General features: G+C 34.6%; 2 protein-coding genes across 8 annotated transcripts in view; one reads left to right on the top strand and one right to left on the bottom strand.

Moving 5' to 3' along the window:
- Nucleotides 1–18,364, top strand: part of LOC119067288 (syntaxin-binding protein 5) — a 225,354-nt gene that overhangs the window by 72,309 nt on the left and 134,681 nt on the right. The window lies entirely within an intron of this gene.
- Nucleotides 8,789–10,055, bottom strand: LOC119067307 (brachyurin-like). The gene is made up of 5 exons (XM_037170215.1): nucleotides 9,793–10,055; nucleotides 9,662–9,732; nucleotides 9,371–9,604; nucleotides 8,995–9,298; nucleotides 8,789–8,932 (listed from the first exon to the last, which is right to left on the bottom strand). The coding sequence occupies exons 1-5, from the start codon at nucleotides 10,014–10,016 to the stop codon at nucleotides 8,836–8,838; spliced, it is 930 nt and encodes a 309-aa protein (XP_037026110.1). The 5' UTR covers nucleotides 10,017–10,055; the 3' UTR covers nucleotides 8,789–8,835.

The following is an 18,364-nucleotide window of genomic DNA, read 5'->3' as shown; positions in this document are numbered from 1 at the left end:
TAAAAGGAAAATATTTCTCTTTAGAAATTTATGCGTAAACTTCTTTGAACATTTTGTATATATAAAAATATGAAAACATACCACGATATTTAAGCCGTCTATTTTTATTGTACATTTTCTTGAGAAATGACAACGCATACCATTTTTGAACGCAAACCGAATCGAATAAAAATCGCTTAAGGCGAATTTAAGGTTGTTTTCCACAAATTACATACAATTTTGCTGTTCAATATTTAAAAATTTATTTTTACTATTCGCATACCTAGGTTAGGTTTAATCTTCGACATTGGTAAAGGAAGGGATTTCGTCTGTCAATGAGTATTGGCAATAGGCACTAAAAGATTCATTAGTGATTTAAGAATGATCCGAGCCTATGACTTTCATCTGTTTGTAAAATCTTATTGAGGTTTATGTTTCCATTTCTCTTTCCATTTGAACCGGTCATTTTTTTCATTTTTATATGAGTTTCTCGGTTAAACTTTTACTTTTTCCATAGAACTATGTATCTCCACCCAAAATGCATGTTCAGTCAGACCGAGAGAACTGACTAGTAGTTACGAATAATGGTGACCACGAGAAATGTTTTATTCGTGGTGCAAAGGTGCTGCAAAAGAAGTAGGGCTCTGTATGAATCACCCTTCGAGTAATGCAATCACGGCACAATTTTTCGAGAACTTTCAACAATTTCGGATTTTTAAATTCTTGCAAATTCCTAAGTCGAGAATTATTACTAATTTTAAAAATTTTCAAGAATTTCGACAAATTTCTAGCATCAATACCGCTGATGCCCTGAATGTAACCGTTAATTAGTAACATGATCAACCGCATCATTCGGATTCCATAATTTAATAAATTTCCTTCATTTCGCGGGGCGAAACATTTTAATTTACAATAAGCAGGACTAATGTGACGAATTGAATATTATGCTCAGTACTTTCTAATTCTAATTTTCGCCGTCAACCAGGGCCTATTTTAAAGAATTTAATTTCCAAAAATTTCCAAAATTTCACAAAAATTCTTAAAATTTCCAATTTTTTTTTCTGTTAGATCTCATTCCGAAGTAATCAGTTAAGCTGAAAGACATGAAATAGTTTGTGCATCTGTTTTGGACGATTGATTTTAGGCAATTTTGCGAGTTGTAGCCCGAACGAAGTGAGGGCTACGCGTGAAAGTGCCTAAAATCAATCGTCCAAAACAGATACTCAAAAAAAATTTCATGTAAGGGATCGAAAACCCGAGAAAAATCTCGAAACTCCTTCATTTTCGGCCCCGACACATGAAAAACAACTAAAAAGGCAGTAAAAACAACATTTGTATGCTTGCTAAGAGGACCGAAAGCAAAGCTGTCAATTCACGGGGCGAAAGCGATAGCTTACTTTCGGTCCTGTTAGCAAGCATACACAACTTAATACGTAACTCTTTCGGCCTACTCAATCGTTACATAAATAACTATTACGATGCAATCTGTTGTGTTTTTTTAGATGAAATGACGAAAAGTGATGGAAAAATTTGAGAATTTTTGAAAATTTAATTTCCTTAAAATAGGCCCTGCCGTCAACGCATAGACATTTATAGATGATCAAACATTACATCGAATTGATGATCGCTGAGAAAAAATTGATGACAATTGCCGATCGTCACGTAAATTTAACAAAAATCGCGAATCGTCCTCACGTCAGCACCGCGCTATTACAACTACCAATACAGTAATCTTTGTCACATAAAATTCGACATTGGATAAATAAACTGATTCGTAATATGGAAACCAACATGACATCAATTAATTAATTTAAATAAAATAGAATCAGAGAAGCTTAAACTCCAATAACTTGTTTGTGTGAACAATATTAGGTACTATCACCCCCACAATGCAATCGGTTTAATTGTGGTTGTTCACTCACTTAATTATGGCATAATTCGAATGGAAAGGCAATAATCGCCTTAAGGTATTCATGCGGTGATTAGAAATGTAATAGATTGCTTGTAATAAGCCGTGTCAATTATACATTACAGAGATGTTGTACAGAAGAACATAATCACAAACAAGGTTGTGTCTTCTGAAAAGCCATTGAAATAGCATTCAATCGATTCGAAAGCACTTGCATTATTAATAGTAAGTTTTATTGGAAATTCTGAAACGGGTCACAAAGGTTGATTGTTATTGTCGATGGCATGTACATCTATAGAGAGATTTATATTCACCATTCGGCCAGCTTACATTCGCTCCATACAATTAGAAATATTGAGTTGAACGCTTTGTTAAATCAATTTTCGTCATGTAGCTTGTGAGAGTGGACAGCTATGAGTATCAGTATATTAATCATACTTGCCATTGATTCTCGTTGCAACCCTATGCGATGCGCTTGTAACGATTACCCAATACACTTTCTGTATTTGGCCTAATTTCCGAGTCATGCTTGGGAAAATTAACCGGGCAAATTTTTGGGTTGAATGGATGCAGTCGTTTTTGTAATTGGATATATCATGCATCATTTTAACATTGTGAAGCAATGTGTAAACTCTTGCATTTTATGTGTACGTAAAGCAAACTCGTCTTAGGGTTGATGGGTTTGATTCAAACATCCTCTTCAACTTTTACTTTTTAACTATTTTTACTTTTACACTTGACGTAATTGTATGGGCAAAAGCTTTTTATAGACAGAGTTCTTTGTATTAACCCGAAAGCTTTTAGTGTAAAGGGTCGCGTGTTAAGCCAAACTGTTCTATGCGTTAAATGTTTTTCATTGTAAAGTTCGTTGATTTTCCTGTACTCATTCACTCAAAATTTATTGTCAAAAAATTTTCCACTTTAAATCGATATTTACACACATTCCAATACGCAATTTCACCCGAATAGTTCAGAGCAAATATTTAATTGAACGTGAACTGACTACAGACATTTCTTTTTTCAATCCAACAAAAAGTTGGTTTTAAGTCTACGCTCGAATGCAATATTCAATCCCTGATGGTTACTCTTAGCCACACTGTTTCTACAGCAGACATGTTTTCTGTAAGGGGTTTGAGTAAATTGATTTCCGAAGTAACACGTGATACGCATTTTCATTGCAAAAACACCGTAGAGAAACGTGAACAGAGCAGCGTACATCTCTGAGGATTTATCTGGCGGACATTTCTAACATAGGTAAAAGGAACATTTCATTCAAATGAATACAAAATGTTTCACCCAGAATAAACATTGACAAATGTTAGCTAATTTAGATATTCTGAAGCAACCGCACACAAATTGATGATAATTCATGGTAAATTAAATTCAATTTCGTTATGACTTCCAAAACGGGAGAATTAAATGTCAAAAACGAACATGGAATTATTATAACACAGACCCAAAACTTTGATTGAGGAAAACGGATGCGTCTTAGGCACAAAATATTTTTACATTCAATCTAAGCTCTAAAATCAGACCTAACTATACGACGATCGTTCTGCCCTTTTTTGTTAAAATGTTGCTCAATGCTCAGCTTCAGTTTAGTAACATTGTTGGTTTATATCCACCACGACGTATAGATAGATTGCTTTGAATATCAAAATGTTATGCAAAAATCTCGGTTGCTAATACAACAGAAGGTGGAAAATTTGAATTCAACCATTTCGGTTTTTGTGTTTTTATGGGAAAGGTATACATTTTTTATGAGGTGATGTGATGTCATATGAATAAAATATTGTTGGATCGGGGATTTTGTCTGATTTTTTTTTTCGGATAGTAATGTGTATTATACACATACATGTATCAGCTCGGTTTGTAATGCTCGATTTTTATGATCAACCTGCTTGTATACATAATATCCTAGTGAACGACTGCGAACGGTTTTCTCTTATGGCATAAGCATTTAAATAAAAGATTTTTGTATTTAATTTTCGGATTTTATGATGAAATGTTAGCATAATTTATAGCCGACGCGAAAAAAGATTTCTTTTATTTTCTCCGTTTGTTGAAATTGATTTCGAAATTGAAATTAAAGGTGAAAGACGCGACCTCGCCAAAACAAAGTATAACCAAAAAAAAAAAAAACCTTTCAACGAATCAAAGCTAACTCATACGGTACATAATCATTAGAGTGGTGACATTATTATGTAAACAGAAAATTTTTATTTTATGTCATAAAAATGCTTCACACCATGGAAACTATATCGGTATAGGGTGTGGGGCGTCATTATAAACCATTTACATGAAAAATGCTTTTAAAATTTATACAATCCCGACTAACAATTCCGTCACCAAAAAAATCATTTAGTGTAAAGAGATTTTTGGCGAACGTAACACTCACATCATTCGTTCCTTATGTTTAATTAACTTCAGGTGCAGTACCTTTGCGAATTTAGTCGTCAGTATCATGACGGATCTCAAGAGTGTCGTAGTAACGGACAGGTCAATCTGACAATTTTTAGATTTCGAAGCCTTATTGTGTGAAATTTACTGATCCGAGGCGAAGCCATTAACATCATTTGTACCATTGTCAGGTTAGGTACTACACAATTTTAGGTAAAATTTCGCTGATGTGAAGTAAAGTTACTTAACCTCACGTTTTTTCTCGATCTTACGATCTATTCTTTCATCTAGAAAAGAAAAGAAAATGGTAATATTGTGGTAAAAGGTGGTATAGAACACACTGGTTCCAACGCGTCAACTCTACAGCAACAGGGATAATAAAATGTAACTTCTCTATAGAACAACTCGACATGTGAAATTTAAGATAGGGTTCGTACTCCCTATACCTATTTTACCAAAATAATTCCTGAGACAAAGTATATTATAGTCCTGTTGTATCACCTGTTATATTCCTCCTAGGTAGAAATGTAATGTAATGTATTTACAGACCATATCCATGTACCCCACGTCCAACATAAATACTTTTTTTTGGTCATTGAACCTACAATGTTACACGGGATTTTTTTGTCCTGTTTTGCATTTGCACGTCATTTTTATGAATATAGCCTGTCCACATTCGAAAAAAAAAATGTCAAAGGAAAATAAAAATTTATGTTTTATATATTGTTGCATGACTCGCGTCACTGGGTCATTGAAAATAAAACCGCTTCAAGTAATTAAATAAAATAAATCACAATTGAACTGTAATTAATCAAATAAAAAATAAAATACATTCTGTCCACCCATAAGCATTCGGAAAATGGAATGAAACGATACATACAATTCCTTCCCTTTTTTCCATAAATTGGTAAATGCCACATACCCCAGCAGTGTAAGTGCTTTTTATAAATTTATATATCCAAACAATGGAGGAGTCTGTTTATTTTTATTTTTGCATTGACATCGAGACGTGCGCGTGTGTTCTGTCGGGAACATGAGCTGTCTTGTTACAAAATATTTTATATAATTAATGATTTGGATGTAATAAAATGGATTTGTTTTTATTCAATCCTAATAAGAGAGCAGACTTGGTAAGGAACCGGGTAAATAATGATCGAACATAAAAAGAAAGAAAAATTGAAATTGAAAATTACAAATTTAGATGAAATGAAAATATTTTTAGAATCGTGCACGAGTAAGCTTCTTCAACATACACGGCGTTTTCACTGTAGAAGAATCCATATTCTGCTGTCATATTTGTTTTATCGAATAATTTCATCGAACCAATTATCGTGGTAAAAGACAGTTCCATTTTTTTTTGTATGTATAGAACTAGTCGACTACACGAATACCAGTACGAAGTCAGGGAAACGAATTAATAGATCTAATTTTCTGTAACTGGATTTGAAAGAATTTTAGTATCTCGATGCGTCGTTTCGAATTAGTTGTCTATCCGAAAGTTTTCGAAAATGTACATTAAACACAATTACTGAATCAGAATTCGAAAAACCACCATTGCCTCTATAAGTCAGTCCACATTGTTCTTTATAAATATCGGAAAATGTATGAAAAACAGGTATAACATTTATCCGCTTATAGCTCGATTTCGGCTCACTCCTAGGCAACAATGGGAAAGCATTTTCGTAGATCTTCCAAAATTTCTTTCGAAAAATAATATTTGTGGAGATTAGGAAAAATATGGGAAAATGCGGGGAAATGTTTTCTCAAACATAAAAATTCTGCTCCGAGGACCTTAACTCCTGATTTTGTTTTTCTCCTATTTTCTGTTTGAATATTTTTTTAGATAGATACTCATCCGACGATTTTCCTCATTTCGGAAATTGTTCAGCGACAGTGTTTCTCAAATTACTCTCCAAACATACGATAACAGTGTGGAAACAACCTTCATTTTCTTAATTTTCTATCGACTTATTTTTATTTAACAACCCAGTGAGATAAGACAAAATAGCTATTTTGTACTGTAAGAAATTTCATATTCAATTTTTGAAGGAAAGGAAAAGTTGCGCTTTCCGCGAGGGGGACCGCACTGAATTTACTACACTTTTTGCAACTCTTTTTCCTCGTGCAACTCTTCCGCAACTCTTTTTTTCTGCGTGCACCTCTTTTGCAACTCTTTATCTTTGCCTGCAACTCTTTCGCAACTCTTTTTTTCGGCATGCAACTCTTCTGCAACTCTTTTTTTTCTGCGTGCAACTCTTTATTTTTGCGTGTAACTCTTTTTTTTCAGATTGCAACTCTATGCAACTCTTTTCAGTGCGGTCCTCTTCGGCTTTACGTTTGCGATGCAAGCAGCACAGGAAGCAGCATCAAAAAGCAGCTTTTCAATTTTCTTTCACAAATAAATCATTTCCTTGATTCTTATTCGCAAGCTCCAATCGACATACTGTGCGGACTAGAATAAAATAAAAAATTAAAGGCCCCGTTTTAATCCAATTCGATTTTTCTCTTTCAATTTTTTTTCTATGGAAATGTCAATCGTATCAATTCGATACCCAGAAAATATTGAAATTGTTTTCGCATTGTTTATTAAAATTGTTGTGACACCTGAATGCATTAACGTTCGGCTAAATAAATATCGGTTTTCGTATCGCATATAATTTTTCAATATAAATCGGTATATCGTATGCAATTAACCAAAGTTTGTGAGGGTATAAAATGTTCTGGTGAACGGCTCACCGTAATTCTAAACGGTACATGAATTGCTACTAATATCGAATACACACTAAAGTTCTAATTACGAATATAAATTTATGTCCGATTCATATTAATGTAAAATTATTTTCGAATATTTCAACAACGAGAAAAGTAGCATTTACGCACCAGTTATTTGGAACCGGTTGTCTGAAAATTGCCCGTAGGTGTCCATTTTGATTGGGGTTTTCGTTTCAATTTATTTTTCGTTTCGGCGTACAGTAGTCTACTGTCAGTAGAAGTTGCGGGAAAGGTTGAAAATTTTGATAAAATTATCAATATAATTCCCATGATATCAATGCAAATTCATTGACTGATTGACTAAACTTGTTACGAATTTTATGAAGTGATCTCGGGAGTGATTGCATCGCATAATTTGTTTGACAAATCTCCTAGCTCTTTTTAATCAACAAAGTTGTATAAATATTGACAACACAACAGAAAAGTTTCATGAGTATAACCGGTAATAATTTACGAAGAAAAATACGACAAATTCATTCACTAAAACGTTTTTAAGACAGGGAAAGTAATTAAAACTTTTTAATTTCGTACTTTTTAACAACAAAACTTGACAACAACATATTTTATTTACATTTTATCTTCTTTAATTCCAGGTAAGAGCACAACGTTCATAACAAGAGGTGAAAAAAAAGGGGAAAAAAACTAGTTAAACGGTAAGCTTCTATGATTGACAAAGAAAAATTAAACAGGCAGCAAACCAAGGATTGTTAGCACGTCAAAACCACGTATTACCAAAATCATCAACTTGGCGTATAACTGCAGCTAGGTGTCATAGCTGTCACGAAAAGTTTCTCCTTTTTCCACAATAAACTTCTCCGTGCTGCCGGGTGAACAATGTATATTGTACAACTTAACTCTTGGATTTACTTTAATGACGATGTCATTGAAATCTGTCCTTTTTGTCAGAAGTTTTCGTGTAATGTCTGTAACGTTATTATTATTCCTTTTCCACCTGAATGGGTGCTTCATCGTAACTATATTCAAATTTTCGATTTTATTGTATCGAAATAGGTCAGCGTTCATTTCATAGTAAAGTGGTTGTGTGTTTTGCATTTGTACCAGTAAATGTACCAATTAGTTTAAAAAAAAAACCTTAGCCCATTTCTAAGTTGTGGGTATTACGGTTATTATCACCTGACAGCAAATGTTTTTAACGAACAAACAAAACTCGTGGATACAACGGATCGTCCTAAAGCCAAGATCAAAGAGTATTCACAAAAACCGGCATAGAATCCTCTCGAAAATACTAATGATTGCTTTTGTGCTCTATACATATAAGCAGTTCAATATAAATAAATCAGTTAAAAGTCACGCAAAGCCAAATTTAGTCACTAATCTGTAAGGCTACTTCCGAAATTATGTTCACCAGGGACTGTGAAAACATCTATCACCATTATATAGGACAGAATACACCACAGATCCAGATATCGCGAAATATTGACGACTAGACGAAACGTTTTCTCTTACGTTTTTTACCGTTCAATTTCATTGCTGGTATCTGATCTTATTTCAATCACAAACATGTCGTGGAGATTGTATGAATGGGTTCGTGTAATCTAACTTTAACGGACTACCAATTTCAGCTGAATCGTGTGTAAAATTCAAATCTTATCTTGAAGATACGAAAACGTTCGTGAATAAACAAATGACGGCTACTGGCTGAGAGTTAAATTTTTCACTGGTTTAAAACACCAAACATGCAGATAAAATATAAGACGAAGACGAAGGTATTGATAAATTTGAACTTTATTCTCGATAAACTCAAGCGAAATCAATTAAATGATGTTTGCGTACAGCCATGGCAAATAGCTTGTGACGCGACCGAATACAGATGGGAATATATTTTCACAGCCACCAATAGCAACACCAAAGCTAAGAAAAAAAGTGGTTGTCAGGAACCGGAAAGAAATTCGTCCGAGTCAATCAATTTTTACCTGACGATTCCCACTTGCATGGAGTTGGCACCACGACGAACCGTTAGTGGACCGCCACTGTCTCCATTACATGCTCCACGGTTAGCCGATCCAGTCATACAAATCATTGTTGGCTGAATTATAACCGGAATGGAGAAACTGCACTGAGCATGAGTTAAGATATTGTCGTAAACGTAATGCAAAACTTCAGCAGCAACTGGATTTGCACTGTTTGTAACTCCCCAGCCAGATACAACACCGTCTTCACCGGCAAAGTCATAATTCACATCACTCATCGCTGGTAAAATTGCGGGTTGAATGGCTCCTGTTTGTGGCAACATTAGATGTTAATGAGAAGACAAAAACTTTGTGTAGCTTAAGTTTTGCCGTTTTATACCTGGAATCAATGGAGCAGGGCCGCCCAATCGAACAATAGCAACGTCGTCTCTAATTAAAAGGGGATTCCAGTCTGGATGCATAACAACAGCACTGCCCGGAACAGCGATTCTACGTTGATTGGGTTCGGCTTGATTTGTGAGGAAATGGGCTCCCAGAACAATAGTACCATGTGTCGCTCCATCCACACAATGTGCAGCTGTCAAAATGGTCTGTGTGCCAACCAGGGATCCACCTTGAAATTGAAGCCAATTTTAATTCAAATTCTCAATTACGTCACTCACTCCATTACCGCATAGTGCTTGTCCGCCGATATCGGGTAGGAACATCAAAACAGCAGCTTGGTAGGGAAATTGATGTGGTCTGTAAAATATTAATTTTGATTCAACGGTAGTTTCACGAAATTTTATTTTGTTTAATTACTGAGCAGGACGACCGCCCACGATGAGTCCACCATTTTTGGCTCGTTGGCGTTCATATTCGTCGAAGAAACGAGGCGATGGGCGCATATGAGCTGGCTTATTGTCCCAGAATTTGGGATAATAAGCGATCGGCTTTACGGTGCTCCAGTCAATGTCAACATTTTGAAATTCATCGGCCAATACGGCTGACGCCAAGAGAGTTAATGCTAGCACGAAGTACTTCATGGTTCCGTGATTTTGCGCTACTGGAATTTTTTCACGAAATTTTCAGTTTTTATCTGCAGTATTTGGCTCAGATAATTCATATCAGTCGATGAGTTGCTTAAAGCTCTTCAATATTTGATTGTTTTAGCAATCAGTACACAATTTATCGAAAATCAGCAGATAATGTACTTGTACGAAAATACCGTTTTATGAATGGGCGAGTAGCAACCTATATCTGTAAAAGTCCTGTTTGTTGATAATATTCCGGCCGGAGACATAGTTACCAGCTTATCAGTTATGTTTTTGTGATTTGTAAATTTTGAGCGAATTGACCCCTTTAAGATATGGTTCACAATCATCAGTGACGGAGGTTCGTGATGTACTGATAAAGTGCATAGTCAGGTCAGTTTTTTTATCAGTTAAAATGTTTAGAACAGGAAGAGACTAGAAAATTCTTGCAATATGAAGGACATATATGCCTGAAGCCTCCAAAAGTACGTTTTAACCTGCAGATTCGGAATGGCTCTGGAGCGTTTTGACGCTATATATATAGTGTTCGAAGAACGCCTCTTCTCTGCAGTTAAGACTCAGCCTTTTGGTCATTTTTGATCTTTCACGAGAGAAAGTCTGTGTCATGCCCGTCGACATAGAGCGGTAGTTTCAGTTTCTGTACATCATTATGGACTTGTGTCAGTAGTATGTGACTCATAAAAATGTATGGCAACCCAGAATCAATGAATGAAAGGTTAATCCTTTAATTAGAAGGGAAAAAAATGTTTTCGTCGGTTCTGACTTACCGATAACTCGAACGTAATTTCAATAAGCTGTTCCCGATTGCTATCAAACGTAATGAGAATTGTTTAAAGTACTAATCAGACATAGGTTAAACGACGTAAGGTAGACGTGACGAACTGTAGATATAAATGTGTGGGTGTATCCTTGAAGTTGTAATGTGTTTTTTGGTCTCGAATCCTCCTACTCGTCTCAAATACTAAGCCGTAGAATTTGTATCTATTCCATTTCGATGATTTGAAAACGAAATAAAATCTTTCCAATTCTCATGTAATATGAAAACGTGATGTAGCATGCATAGCAATTCTGTTATTTAACCAATGAAACACAACGGAAAAGTAATCCATTTTCAAGAACCCATTTTTCCTGAGCTTTCCGTTTTACCATCTAACATACCCAGATTATCTTTTTCTGATATTCCATAGTATTTGGATTAAAATTAAAACTGTTGCTAAAAACAAAAAGTTTTGGGATTATTCCGTACCGCGGTGTTTAAAAGAAAGAAAGCCCGAAAACAATGAGGATTATCATTTTTCATTTTTTTTTTCATTCTTTTTTTTTACCGACTAAAAAAATATTACTTTCAGCATTTCGCTGAATAGATTTGAATGAAAGGTATTTCATTTGCATTTTCAATGATGAATATCAGCCAGACACGCTTCAATCATAATAAATGTTTTTGTACCCAAGAATTTATATCCAAACAATGGAATGGAATGCCAGAGCTTTAGTTTAGATCTTCGTTTATTTATGAGAATATCGCATCATACATTCACTATCTCGGTTAACCTACTTTTAATGTGCAATTTTAAACGAGGTATTTTATCTGTTTTGCATTGGGCGAGTAATGTTATTTATGATTTTAAAAGTTGATGGTCATTTATAAATGTTTTATGTGGATAATGAAATCTGTTAGCCAAAAGCAACTGAAGCACATCGCATATAACATCCATATAAAACAGATATACAGTCGTAAAACAACATTTTCATTTCGATTTGAAGGCCGGTCGAGAAAATGTTTTCATATTAAAATTTGACGGCACAAAAACCGCGGGGATGATTTTGTAAATAGAAACTTTTTGTTTGCATCCATGAAATTTCAATGTTTTGCAGTTAATAAAGTTTATTTCAATTGAATTCAGCAACGCTCTTTAAAGCTTCTTCGACAGTCTGCGTTTGTTTTATTGGTAGATTATTGACCTATCATAAGACACACGCGGCTATTGAATTTGCTTTCAATCATCTGGTTGGTATATTCAATTTTCCAGGGCCTAAAGTAACATATAAGCTCGTGGGACAAATCTCCCACAGTCCCCTTTCAATCCCCTCCGGTTTTTATAAATCCCACAAATCCCCCCGACTCGAGGGCCCGAGATCTCATCGAAAACAAAACTTTAATCTAACTAAATTCAAGTTGTTTACGTTTACCATAAGTTCACTAATGGCAGTGTATTCGATTTCTCAGTTGATGAAGAAGGTCAAAATCAAAAATTATTACTAAATAAAGAGCTGAACCAAGTTTTTGTATTTTTGCTCAAAGCTTGACTGAAAGTAAAACCAACACAAGATTCTCAATGAATCTTTGGATCACGTTCTTACTGATCAGATTGTTTCACAAGAAAATCATTCTTTGCGGAACGGTTTACCCGTTTCCGATTGTAATCGTGATGCACAAGCATTAAAAGCACGAATGGTTAGATCATGAGTGACGGTAGCCCTCAAGTGAGAATTTTTTTTTTTCGAAGGATTAGCTCAGATATAGTGGGACGGGCTTTATGAGACCTCTGAGGTCCAATCACTCCTAACAATACTCTTGTTTATGTACCATTTTGAAAAAAAAAATGAAATTCAAAAAATGTTTTATGTTAAGGGATGATCAGCTCACACGTTGCGGAGTGGTTTTCTTGTCATACGAAAATTTCATGAAAAAAGAATGGTCGGGATTTCCGATTCGGGAACATTTATTGCTGATTTTCAGAACACTCTTCGACTATGGATGGTGGTTTCTTGTAAAACGATTACACCTTTATCGATAGAGATCTCGGCTCGGTTAGCGTTAGAAACACAAATAGTCGATCCTTAGATTTTTTGAAAATGTCAGCTCAAGATTCAAGATGAAGGTACAGCCAGAACATTACATGATCTAAAATAAACTCAGGACTAATGTATTTTCAAGAAATTACTTTTATTAATTTTTTAAAGTTCCTTTAACTTCTTGAATGTTTCTTCATTTCTTCTGCATTTTCAGTTCAATGTTAGTCTCAAATATCAATCGTTCTTAGCTTCTCCCCGATGCTTTATTTTAAGAAATTTCCTTGAAATCCTCTGAGCTTTTCAAAGTTTTCTTTAATAATTTAGGAATTTTTTCAGAAATTAAGGAAATTTGTAGTGAAAATCAACCGTAAAGTCTAATTTCAATTTCATTTAAAAACTCAAACTCCACTTTTGAGCCGACAATTTTTGTTCGCTACGGATAAAGGGGCCCTCCTGACAGACAAAAGGTGTCATTCTGACAGAAAAAAGGGGCCCTTCTAGATATTTCCCCCCCCCCCCGGTTAAAAATCCTTATTTTCCCTGATTTTCACTATTATAACAAAAATCAGTACAATCTCGATGACCTAATGAAACATTCGAATCGGCTGAGTTACGGCTTTTCTATGGCTTGCAACACTACTGCAACAAAATAATGAAAATATGTGTCCCTAGACTGGCTCCTTTTCATATCGTTTATCGTTCAAATCCCATAAACGATCTCATCTTTATGTTTTTATGTTTGACACAATCATTCACTATTCTATTGTTAAGACAAGTTTGTAGAAATGTCGGCGTCTTTTGGTCCTTATGCTAAAAATATCCCATGTGATTATTGAGAATATCGACGGTTTACGATAAAAATTTGATGCATTAGAGTACTTGTCGAAGGTACTTGTTGACATCAATAAATACTAAAATAAAATTCACATTTCACCCAGTAATCGAATACATTGTGAATTGTATAGAACGCTATGACGAACAAAGATGATAAATGGGAAACGTATGTGACGTAGACGTACTCATTGTTATACATATATATTGATTGGTTCGGTATTCAAAATTGAAATATTGGTCCCCTTATGGTCGTCAAAACGATACACGCGTACAACAACACCGTTTCGCTTGCAAAAAGAAGATAGACGTGAATAATTTGCAAAATTAACCATTTGCCTGCATTGTTGGCTGAAAATTTATTGTATCGTATCCAATAAAGGAATATTTTGCAAATAAATATAAAATTTCACATACACAAACACCGCCGCCGGTATACATCAATAAAACAAAAATATTATTTTTTTTTTCTCCATTTTATATTTATATGTGGAAAATGTCACTCAAGCTCGATGTTCAATCTATTTTCGGTAGAAGTTACACCCTTCCGTTATCCATCACAAAGATAATTCGATACGATAGAGGGTGATGATATGTAAAAGCGTAAACAATATTAACAAATATCGTTGCCTCCATTCTGAAATATTATTTTTCTATTCCTTCAATACAAAAGATTCTTACACGATTTCAATAGATGATACAAAACAAGAGGAAGAAAAATCTGAAAATATTGCAAAAAAATAAGTGAATTTTCGTTTGTTTTCGAACAAAATGATATTCGTTGTTTTAAGTAACTTTGAGTGGTAAGTAAATGTGTTGTTTTTCCACATGTGAAAAACATTTTGGCTACGGTTAGCTGTGCTGTAGATAAACTGGAAAGATGTTGTTTTCGATTCTCGGTCGATATGGGGACAGATATTTAATTTGTGAATAATGTTTCCCCAAATGGTACTCTGTGAAGCAGGGAACTATGAACTGTGAATCATAAATGTGCCCGAGATATTGCAACAATCTTAACAAACAGCGAGCATATCACGGTGTCTCTGGTTTAAACTATTTTTTAGTGTTTGATACCAAATTCATGCAAGAAATATTTTCCACAATTTTCACAAAAAAATTTTTTTGGGAAAATGTTGGGAAAAGTTGGAAACGTTTTCCCAAAAGTAGTCGCTGCTTATTACACTCGAAGACCACATTTTACACCGCATTCGACGATTCAATACCGAAAATAAAAATATCTACGTACGGTATTAACCCTTCCACTCCCAATGGGGTAAATTAAATAAAAGGAAAGAGTGAAGTCTATTTGTTCCGATATTTTGGCTTAGAGCCGTCGGCTATGATAAAGAGACTTCTTACCAGTCAAAAAAAATTACAAACAGCTACGTTTGCTCGATATCGTGACATGATATATCTATGTTAACTACGTCTATGGCAACAACTGTTCAAAAAAAATTGATTGAAATAATCAATCGAATCAATCGCTCTCATGAACTTAAATGTTCGTTAGCTGGATAAACTAAAAACAATCGCCACCCGAAATTATTTATTGACACAAAGTGCGATTGGTATCGTAAATCCAATTTGCAAAACGTATAATTAATAGCTCAAAGAAGGCTATTTAACACGATGCGATCAAATGATAGCTTATTTCGAACAGTTAAATATGCTTTGAATACATTATGCATTTTGGTTGAGTATACTTAATTTGAATTGGAAAATTAATTTGCATTTCTGTTCGCGAATCGGTTGGCAAAACATAATAGTTTCGGTAGGTATTGGAATGCTTTTGATTCATGTGTCGATAATTAGACGCATGCGCTGGACATTATAAAGGTCAATTCTTTAGATGCATGAAATTCATTTTACCGTTGAGTTTTCTACACACAAATGAGTTTCTGTTCGATTCGGCTACACAAATATCCCATGATCGAAAGCATCAAACATATCTCAATTAGCACCGTTTTGTACTGTATTTGATTAGCATCATAGATAAGGTGAGAAGCATCACTCGTCCAATAAACACCAATTTAAACACCTGATACTGTAGAAAGGTTAACCCTAACCACATACAATAACAGTATGTTGTCACCACTCACATCGCCCATTCGTAATAATAGTATACATATTTAGCCATAACGGTGGACATCAGCCAGTCTGTAACTTTTTCCCTTCACACAGCGCCGTGAAATGCACCTAAATTACCTAAACTTTGTGTTTCAGTATTTATTTGCGTATGTGTCGTGGCCCATTGATTGTAGGCTATCTCGCAAGTTGTGGTCCGAGCGAGTTGAGGGCCAAGCCAAAGAGTCTCTAACCAGTCGTCCAAGACAGGTACGTGAGTAATTTTTAATGCAAAGGGACGAAAACACGAGAAAAAAAAATCTAAAATTGAACTCATTTTCGTCGCCGAAGCATGGGATAGTCCGTTTTCTTCTATTTCCCATAAAGGGTCGCTAGCCCCGTCTACCCACGTTCAAAGTGCATTGCTATGTATGATTAGAGGAAACTAAGTACACTCAATTATATCAATAAAAGACAGAAACGTTTCTTATTGTGTGTATCTCGGAACATTATCTTAATTGGAAAATGGATGGCAGAAGAAAATCATAGCAAATTCTATGGATTTTTGGATTCATAAAAAATTTTCCATTTATTCCTACAATAGTTCTGTGCAAGTTTAAATTTAATAAAAGTGATAGTCATGCTTGTTTATGTATACAAAATACACACAAATTTAATTTCTTTTTATGTGGCAAAATCATTCAGCTCACGTTCACATAGCAATTCTCATCTTAAAATTTGCATAAAAAAGTTGTTTCAAAATTGCATTTTTATAGTCAAATGTGCCAACATGGAAAAGTATATTAAAGTTAACAATATTTTTATCGACTGTGTGTGTTGACAGTTTGTTTTTTCTATCTTTTTCTTTCGCAAAATAAAAATTACTGGCTCAAAATCAGTGAATTCAGAAGGAGTTACATTAGACACGATTCAGATTTACTCGTACCTGTGGTGTCGAATTTCGAGCCATAACTGTACACAAAGATCAGACATGGTGAATAGATAACGTTTCGTGTTATTTTTTGAAGAAGTATTTTATCTGCTCATAATTCCCTCTGTCTTGTGCTTGTTTCACTAAGCGCAAATATCAGCAAAATTAGTGAAATGGAAGATTCAATATTGGCCATGAAAACACGTATTACTTCAGGCAAATTTCTTGCACTTTTTCAATTAGCTGAATCTTAGGCAGTGATTTCGAAAAAAAAAAAATCGCCACTACAGCGGTTAAGCTGAACTTACATTCGCCGAATTCTCGCAAGAGCTGTAAAATTTAACCGCCGACAGTTTTTAGGGTAAAAGCAGCATCGAGACATTTTGAGTGCAAATTGCAAATGGATTTTCTAATAGAAAATCTTCAAAGGATTTCCAAAGATTTTCTGTGATATTTTTAAGCGTTTTATACGATTTTTAAGAAATTTTTCTTGATTTTAATGGATTTTCTTAAAATATAAAGGATTTTTTGAGAGGGATTCTTTTGAAAAACTGCCTGCCGAAATTGGATCTTTTGATATGTGCCTAGATAGGTATTGGTCTCTAGAAGCCAAAAACACTTTCAAAAAAATTCGTCCAAGCTTGTGTGGTTATTGAGAGGTGACCAAAAACCTAAAACATGCACTTTTCTTATGGAAATTTCTCGTAGGCCACGAAAAGTACAAGGTCGTGTGGGTCGTCATTAGAAAGGTAATTGCATGTTCTTTCGGGGCAGATTGGGTCTTGTTGGGTTTAAAATTCATCCACACTGAGTTATGAGCAGTTGAAAGTATGGGTAAAAAATGAATAATTTTAAATGGATAACGGTTCCGATGCATCCGAAAAGCAACAGAAAAATAAAAAAACTGTTTTCCCCATATGATATTGGTCTTAGCTTTCCAATAATACCAAACATGCATGGGTAGTGTTTCGATGAATGTGATTTTGGAATGAAAATTTGATGTTCAGTATCGCTACTCAAAGTATTTCATGCAAGTGCAATTTTTGATGAAAACATATTTTTTGCAGCAATGTTAGCTGCTAGTTCTCGTTTTTCAAAGTTAGTGTATCTAAAACAATGCGAAGCAACGTATTTCTGCTTAAAATTATCCCTGGAATAAAAATTTACTGACATCACTCGTTGGCATTGAAAACCTTAAGGTTACGTAAATTAAGTTTCAGGGCCTTTTCAAGCGATGATACTTACAATTTGCTATTTCTAATAGAAATTTTCTATTCTCGAACGTATAATGCGTATATTTTTTAAAACGTTTGCAGCTCTGCATTCAGAATATTAAAACCGACACGCCTCAACAATCTTGTGACCAAGATTTTACCGACACAAGTCAACTATTATCAATCCACATTAACGTAAACCATTTGACATCGTTTACATCGTATGTGATAATTTTATAGATGAAATATTAATGAATGCTCCACATTTAACAATGAATTTATTTGTCAAAATTACTTCGTATTATCGTGGAAAGCTTAATGTGGCATGAAGGGCCAAAGCTGGCTTTATAAGCTTTTAATACATTCCACACAAATGATGTCATGTCACATATAGCCGAAAGAATTTACTTATATTTTGTACGTACCGAATATTGAATACTACAAACTACAAATTAGACCGCCAAATCGCAAACAATCAATAATAAAGGTAAAATTTCGCAACA

The sequence above is a fragment of the Bradysia coprophila genome (genome assembly GCF_014529535.1).
Source record: "Bradysia coprophila strain Holo2 chromosome X unlocalized genomic scaffold, BU_Bcop_v1 contig_12, whole genome shotgun sequence".
Taxonomy (NCBI): Eukaryota; Metazoa; Arthropoda; class Insecta; order Diptera; family Sciaridae; genus Bradysia; species Bradysia coprophila.
The sequence above is the reverse complement of the archived record's forward strand: the minus strand, read 5'-3'. Positions and strand labels throughout refer to the sequence as shown.

What these genes read in the sequence shown, in the direction of transcription:
- LOC119067307 (XM_037170215.1), bottom strand. Translation starts at nt 10,016, where the DNA reads ATGAAGTACTTCGTGCTAGCATTAACTCTCTTGGCGTCAGCCGTATTG. An exon ending in CGGCGGACAAGCACTATGCG is followed by an intron (nt 9,605 to 9,661) that starts GTAATGGAGTGA and finishes TTCAATTTCAAG; the next exon opens with GTGGATCCCTGGTTGGCACA. An exon ending in ATGCAAGTGGGAATCGTCAG is followed by an intron (nt 8,933 to 8,994) that starts GTAAAAATTGAT and finishes TTTTTTTCTTAG; the next exon opens with CTTTGGTGTTGCTATTGGTG.